The sequence below is a fragment of the Lampetra planeri genome, chromosome 1 (assembly GCF_965212315.1).
Source record: "Lampetra planeri chromosome 1, kcLamPlan1.2.h2, whole genome shotgun sequence".
NCBI lineage: Eukaryota > Metazoa > Chordata > Hyperoartia > Petromyzontiformes > Petromyzontidae > Lampetra > Lampetra planeri.
In genome coordinates this window covers 23834215-23842301 of record NC_136107.1, presented here as the reverse complement: position 1 = coordinate 23842301, position 8087 = coordinate 23834215, and the positions used below count along the sequence as shown (strand labels likewise).

The window sequence follows — 8087 nt, the reverse complement described above, 5'->3', positions numbered from 1 at the left end:
CAGATTAAAGCACCCTTTGACCCGGATTTCATACGAGGGAGACCAAAACAAGGTTTAGAAATTTACCCAGGAAGCCAGGTCTTTTGACTACCACCTATGTTTACCCTCTTACAAATGTGTATACGCTAAATGCGAAACAAGTCTCGACTCAATTGCTGCTTTTAATTGCGGCAACTCGCGTTATCTTGGCAACGAATACACACACACACGTCAGTCAAAATGCACCCACTTTATTAAGTTAAAAAGCCAATTGCAAGTTTGCTGGTTTTGTATCTTGAGAACAGTTGGGTAAACATCGTCCTGCATACGTGTACAGATAAAATGTTACATTGGACAAATTGCCAACGAAATTACCCATCGCATTAAAATCTAATTTAGCGGCATTAAATGCAGAAATCGCACAAGATTTAAAAGTTTCATCCACATTCTAAACACGATGCGAGCAAGACTCGTTCGCCTAGATTACAAAAATATTTGTTTAAAGCAAAATATGAAATATCTGTAAATTCATTTACTGTACAGAATACACAGCCATAATTAAGAGTCACAAACGCCCAACAATTGTACTATTTACAACAATTTAGAATCGAGACCAACTTTTATTTGTCATTTAAAAAAACTATTTCAGGTCCTGAACAGTTTTAACTCGGTGATGGTGGTGGCATTTAAAATTGGCCCAATTATATTACCACATAAAAAAGGTACACTTTCAGAAAAACGACACCATAAACTACAACAAACACAATGAGCAATTAATTCTAAAACCGCCGCAGAACAAGGACGAACGACATCTTTACTCGAATACAAACGACTTAGGAGACAAATTCCGCACGCGAGACGTATCGAGTTGGCTTTTAACGCGCACAAATTCCAATTCAGAAACCAAATGTGCGTTTTACTCCAATAAAGACGACGATTACATTTGGCCGAGTCCAGGCCCCGTGTTTATTTTTCAGCAGCCCTTTGGCCAAACGAGCTTCTTTACAATCCAATAAGAGAGGCTGAGCCAAGGATTATAGCGGCTAGGCGCGCTGTCAAATGCCATCAGAATGCCAGCAGTAGTATAGGCTGGGGGGGGGGGCGAATCGACCAAATGAAATCCCAACAAAGGTGGACGATGGCATTCCCCCATCGGCCCCAACTCTCTCAACACGTGCGGGGGGAGGCAGTTCTCACATGGGAGGCGTTCTCACTCCATCACATTCGCCTCTGGAGACGATTGCTGCTGCTGCTGCAAAAGTTCGTTCTGGTGAGCCAGACGGCCGTTCTCCCTCTGCAGCCGCTCCACCTCCGCCTGCAGGTCCACCACCAGCTGCTGCTTTCCCGACACATCTCCTCCTCCACCACCGGCGTGCATGTCGTGGGATTTCGCCAATGAGCCACCTTCTCCGTGGCAAGGGGCCTCTACACCACCACCGCAAGGAGAGCCTTCTGTGCTCTGGTGGTGGTGCTGCTGCGTGACAATTTCTGCGGCTGGAGGGGAACGCAATGATGATGGTGCAGCAGCAACAGCAGCAAGTGGTGCTTGAGGTCGGCTCGCTGGCTTCGTCTCCAACGCCACGGCAGGCCCCCTCCAGCAGCCTCGCTCGCCCAGGCACTCCCGCAGGCGCAGGTTCTCCTCCTCCAGGCGAGAGAGGCACTTCTCCAGCTCCAGGTACTCGCGCACCAGCTCGCCCTTGCTCATGGCGTTCAGGCTCTCCACGTGGTAGCGCTCGTACGTCTCGGAGAAGTCGCGCTGCAGGAACCCGTCACGACCGCCTTGCAGCCGCGACGGCAACTCGTCGTCTCCACCTTCCCCGCCGCCGTCCTCGCCCTCTTCCGAGTCTTCATCGCCGTCGTTGTCGCCGTCGCTGCCCGCGGGCTCCAGGTCGGGCTCTTCGCGATCGTGCTCGTCCATGAGGAACTGCGTGGTGTTGTACGGGGCCACAGCCAGCCCCTTGGCCGCCATCTCGGCGCGCATTCGTGCGGCGCGTTCGCTCTCACGCTCCTCCATCGCTTTCTTCTCGTCCCACGAGAGCGACAGGTAGGGCCGCCAACGCCGCTGCTTCTTCTTCGAGGGACGCCGTCGGTGGCGCCTCCTGCTGGCCGTCGGCTGCTGCTGCTGTTGTTGAGTTTGAACATGGGAGCGGGGGGGTGCAGCAGCAGCAGCATCTCCAACGCAGAGGCGCTCGTCCTTCGCCGCCCGCCCGGGAGAGGCCGCTGCTGCTCGGCCAGATCCGCAGCGACGCGCGCTCCCCTCCTCCTCGGGGCCGTCGCAGTCGATGGTGCCCGGGGCCACTCCGGAGACCACAGCCGCCATGCTCGGTGTGGTGTTGTTGTGTCGAGTACGTGTACTCGTATAATAGCGACAAACTTTCGAGTAAATAAACAATAACCCTAAGCGGGGAAAGCTATTGTTAAAGTACGAAGTTTGCGTGCCAAACTAACTAAATGGTCGGACACTGCGCGCCCTCTCACCAATGTATCGTGAAAGTTGTGCCGCGCTTTATATAGAGAGAAAGTAGCGCCTCGGGATCCCTCCGCATCCCCGGTCGCTTTGCCGTCGACGGCGCTGGGGTTCTCTGCGCGCGCGAAAGCAAGTTCCGTTCTGCGGAGCGCGTCCGATTGGCTGTTGCATTTTTCTATCACGTGGTGAGCCGCGTGGCCAATGGGGACACGGCAGCCGAGGCCAAAGGACCAATGAAACGCGCGGCTTTACACACGGGATCGTCAGACGCCGCCGAGTCGCGGTCGCGTCCAGTTGCACGGAGGGTTGTTGTTGTTGCTCATTGCGATTGTGTTCTGAGTTTTCAACATGACATATACATTGCAATAAACCTGAGGAAACAAAAATGTGCCCTGACAATGACTGAAATGAGTTTCAAATGCAAGAATGTGCCTCCGTTGTATTTCACAAATAAAACGGCATCGGCTCAGCATGTCAATATTTACTTAGACTGCAGGGGGAATCTGATGAGCTATGAAGCTCTTTCACACATGCCCGATATGGGCGGGTCGGCAAGATACAACGACAAACGTGTGTAACGAGGCTTCATAATGGTATTTTCCCTGGTTTTGTGGGCAGCAGATAGCAGTGCGGGAATAATCTGTACCTCTGCTCCCTATATGAAACCCACGTCGGCTTGTGTGAGTTGCAAACAACCACGACGTGGGGAGGCCCTCATCCAGCCTAGAATAGACGAATGTATAGAGTGGTGCAATGTTTACCCCTCGAAGCGGCCACATCCGCAGATATCACAACTGCATTAAATGTTTACATTTCCAGACAAGGAATATCCTTAAAAAATCACAAAAACATCTTCACAACAGTATTGGAACAAGTTAGCATACACAAGTAGTCTGCGAAAACCAGTTGTCACGTTTGGATCCGCTCTTCGTATTTGAAACATCATTAAAAACACTTGTTTTTAGTAAAAACAAGTGTTTTTAGTGATGTTTTACCCCAAAGTGTCACGAGGCCTGTAGTTCCGGGGAGAGGTGGCAGCGGTCTCGGATAGTTGACTCAGCCGGGGAAGGGAACTCCTGGGCGGCCCCGATCGCATTGCTCAAGGGGGCGGTAGTATCGGAGTCAATCATTTCGTTTCATTTATAATTGCTACTCTACAGTAGTCAACATTGTTGTTTACTGCTTGCAAGCAAGTCGTACGGTAGCAGTCAGCGTTTAGGGGTTGAAGTGCAGTTAAAAGCATGTTCTCACAGAGTTTGCGTAGTGGTTGTGATGAGAGAAAATGCAGCTGTGGTTTTTTTTTGTTGACAAAGGACGAGACTCGAGGTTTGAAACTTCAGCGCCACAATGTACAACATTCTCGAGTTGCTGTGCCAAGTTCTCTGTTCAAGCTGCGTAAATGCAGTATATATACAGTCCACGTTATTTAAGTATATGCGGCCTCAATACAGTACTGCATGCTTCTTCAACCCGACACTACGAATGTAATTAACTGTTATTTTTCTTACTGACACGCAAATTAATACGCAATGTTAAATACCGCAATTAGTATGATTCGTACGTATAAGCTACTGTCTCTGTAACCCTTTACGTGATCGCAATAAAGTCGGGGAGATGGTAACTTTCATCAAGCTTAAATCCCTAACTCGGCCTCACCGACCTATTAGTCACATTGCTCAAAATCATTTTGATGGTGACCTTAGACAAGAAGATCACAATACACCACTTGGTTTATGCACAAGGGCTGAGTGCTTTTTCGCGTTTGTGTGTACACAGTAGTACTGTATTACACTTTCAAACGTAAAGTCATGGAGGGCTCGGGTTGGATTTCCTGAACTGTATTAGTGCATTTTACTTTCACAACACCAGTGGCCTACATAGCTCGGTGAGATGTAGATTTACAATAGGAGGAACATCAATTTACAAGTCATGTTCGGGTAACAACAGCAGTTTTAGTATCTATCGTGGATAATATACCTGTAATGAAACTTGTGCATTTTCTAAGCACTTCATTTGCACAAAAATGGCTGATAAAACACGTCTGAAAAAAAGAGTTTAACAATACAAAGCACATGTCAGCAAAATCTTCTCGGCCCTATCTCGTGTTGTGCAACCATTGTTCTTACGTATTCCAAATGCTGATCTATTTAGTGTGCAAAACACCCAATTTTATCAAATACGCATGGCTACATTCGTACAGAAGGGTTGTCCATATATATCAAAGTGTATTCCAAAATTATCATAAGATGTTAGTATTCGTTATTAAGCATTTCTCAAAATAATTCACCTATTACACTGTGTAACAATTTTTTTTTGTTCCTGGGTAGTGTTATTTCCTAATTGCGTATGCCTCAAAAATACAGAAAATGGCTATTATTCTCCACAAACTTTGCTTTTGTGACCAGGACAGTGCTATTTAAAAATGTACCTATTTTTAATAAGAAAACTGGCGAATTTGTGTCTTTTCGTTCACATAAAGTCAGAAAATACAACATATGAATCAAAATTAACATGTATTTATACTAAAGTAATACAAAAACTATTTCGAAAGATTTAGACACCAAGGCGCACTACCACAGGTGAGACTGGCCACAGCGGACCGAGTTCTCTGTAGGGAAGAAAAATGTCAAGTGGGAGCCACTGGTGGACCCCCAGAAGGTGCTGATGCCACCACTGCACATCAAATTGGGCCTTATGAAACAATTTGTCAGAGCTGTAGATAATGAGTCGGCAGCCTTCAAGTACCTTCAAGACTTCTTCCCTGAGCTGTCAGGCAAACGTCAAAGCCGGTGTCTTTGTCGGAAATACTGCAGTCTAGATTTGAAGTTTTCGTGACTGCAAGGTATAAATACTGTGTATAAATACTGCAGTGTTTTCCAGTTGTGTATCTCCTTTTTATGTTAAGTCCCACTTTGTTGTCTTTATTTTTCATATATTTCAGTTCGTTTCCATTGGTTGTTATGACTGTCATCAGCAAATCTTAAGATAGGTCATCCATTAATGTCACCAATCCACTTTTACAAAAATATGTATACGGTATATTTTAGGCCCTGGTTTTTTCAGGATTTGATTTATATTACGGTATGTGTTTTTTATATATGCATTACGAGGCTTGTCATGTCATATATATAACCCCTTTTGAAGATAAAATCCCAAGAATAAAACTATTTTCAGATTAAGAGGATGTTCCAGATGTCACACGTGAAATGAAGACTGTTGTTCACAGTATGAACATGGACAAGCTCCTGGACCAGATGGCACAACTGTGGGCATCATCAAAGAAGCGAGACCAGTTGTTGGAACACACTCATCATACTTAGTCACTGAATGTTAACACAGAAGTAGAATACCTCGATCGTGGAATAGTCAGCCTTGTCTCTAGGGGATTTACTTGGCATCTGTGAAACATAGCTTCATAGCTCATCGGATTTCTCCAGGAGAAATAACGATTCTGATATAAATTGATTACCACCGAGTGAAACTGCAGGATTTCGTGCAGGGAAGGGTAAAATACAAATCATGATCCCCAGTATAAGTGGCATTTTCACCTGTAACTCTGGACATACAGCAGTTTCAGTTTCATTTATTTGGTATAGCCCAGTGAGCCATTCGGCTCTTGAATCGGGTGCAACCGCAAAAAAAACACGAACAAGAAAACATCTTAAAGTGACTATGCGCAACTAGAAAAATCCAGGAAAAAACAGCAAAATCTTCCAGAAAAAGCACCGTACACCAACGCTGTGTGCAAAAATCCCAGTGGGATGCAAGTCAAACAACAACAACCACAAGATAACTTAGATTAAAGCCATCAGCAAAGAGACTATGGCCTGCCCAGTCTCAGGTTGAGCAAACATTTCCTGACTCAGCACAGCGCCCCTCAGCCTCTTCACTTCTGAAAACAACAAGATAATACATAGCTAAGTGAGCTTTACCTGGTAAGATAAAAAAAAAGTTTACTTTTATTTTTATATATTTTTAAGTGATTTGTTTACCTTTCCTGTACTTTGCACCCCTATCGTGTTTTCGTGTGCATTGTTTGTTGGTGTAACATTCTGACCCGCCCCTACTGGGCTTCTGATTAAAAAAGCGCTTTACAGCTCATCTTCTTGGTTCTTTCGGTAAAGTCACGTAGAAGGGAAGTAATAAAATAATGAAAATAAAACATAATAAAACAATTCTCACGACGTTTCGGCTACAACGCAAGCAGCCGTCTTCAGGTGAAGAATGAGACACTGCCAAGCTAGGAGCTTATATATAAGCTGAGTTGGAGGTGGAAGAAGAAGAGAGCCTTAACAAAAGCAGTCCACTCACTGGCATTAACTGTGTATCTTGTGTTCTCCACAGGGAATGCATTATTTGCTCCGCTGCGGATCTCCTGCCACCGTTTTCCCATTCACATGTGTCATTGCTTCTACATACTATTAACATGCCCTCCCTTTGTTAATGCTACCCCCCCCTCCCTTTGGTGCTGCTGATCCTGCATAATGCATGGGCATAATATGACTTTGAAAACCCCCCCCCGCCCACCTCCTACGCATTTCCCATGAATATGCTAAATTCCTCTTGATATGCACATTCTTTTGTTAAGGCTCTCTTTTTCTTCCACCTCCAACTCAGCTTATATATAAGCTCATAGCTTGGCAGTGTCTCATTCTTCACCTGAAGACGGCTACTTGCGTTGTAGCCGAAACGTCGTGAGAATTGTTTTATTATGTTTTATTTTTATTATTTTATTACTTCCCTTCTACGTGACTTTACCGAAAGAACCAAGAAGATGAATCCCTGCAGTCACGAAAGCTTTAAATCGACGCTTTACAGCTCTTCGGATTCCTCCAATACGAATGAATATTCAGATTCGCTGCCTTCAGATGTGACGCTCACCCACTCCACCCTCCCCCTATGTCACGTGCTCGCTCGGAACTGACCAATCACGGCGCTTGGCCACCTTGTGTACGGAACGCACCCTGTGTCGATTACGGCATCGATACAACATGTGAATCTGTAATAATCGATTCGAGTAAATGACCGATAAATCCTGATCGCTAAACTGTTTTAACGGATACTTTGACGCGACTAGGACGTTGCTTTTGATATTACCTTTCAATTCAATGCAACACAATGGAGAATGGTAGCGTATATGATAAACTATACACGATTCACGATGTTGGGAATCGCTAGACGTGTTACGCTGTGCGAGAATCGACTCCCGTCAAGCCGGACGGGAGCGGTGTCATGGTCCTGTTGGACGCGGCCGCCGTCTGACCCTCACGGTCCCTCACTCCCGCTGCGTTCCCCGACGGCCTGGCGCGCACGGCATCGCGGCCATGCAGAAGATAAAGTCGCTCATGAGCCGGCAGGTGAGTCTGGAAGGCGTCGCGGGCTAAGCTGAGCGCTCAGCGGGCGGGAGACGGCTATAGGCCTCAGGCCTTACGGCTTTCCTAGTTCTCCTCGGCAAGCGACCCCGGGGGGGCTTCTTCAGAAGTTGGTCCTCCCAACCTCTTAACATTGTGAGCCCCTGGCTGCAAGACACTAAACCCTAGAGCCAAGAGACCTTAAAGCTGTAGTCCCTACCCGCCTGTAGACCCCAGGAACCCATATCTCCAGAGTTTAAGACCTCCCGCACACCGCGAGACCCCAAGCG

The 8087-nt window shown here is 46.4% G+C and overlaps 2 protein-coding genes across 2 annotated transcripts in view; one reads left to right on the top strand and one right to left on the bottom strand.

Moving 5' to 3' along the window:
* Positions 1-214: 214 nt before the first annotated feature.
* Positions 215-2472, bottom strand: LOC144720476 (uncharacterized). The gene has a single exon (XM_078597278.1). It carries the CDS (start codon positions 2297-2299, stop codon positions 1190-1192), a length of 1110 nt encoding a protein of 369 aa, XP_078453404.1. The 5' UTR covers positions 2300-2472; the 3' UTR covers positions 215-1189.
* Positions 2473-7655: 5183 nt separating this feature from the next.
* The window catches only part of VPS50 (VPS50 subunit of EARP/GARPII complex), a 114552-nt gene continuing 114120 nt past the window's right edge, over positions 7656-8087 (top strand). Inside the window, exon 1 of the mRNA XM_078597270.1 lies at positions 7656-7803. Within this exon, the coding sequence (XP_078453396.1) occupies positions 7771-7803 (33 nt within the window). The 5' untranslated portion in view covers positions 7656-7770. The remainder of the gene's footprint in view (positions 7804-8087) is intronic.

What these genes read in the sequence shown, in the direction of transcription:
- LOC144720476 (XM_078597278.1), bottom strand. Translation starts at nt 2,299, where the DNA reads ATGGCGGCTGTGGTCTCCGGAGTGGCCCCGGGCACCATCGACTGCGAC.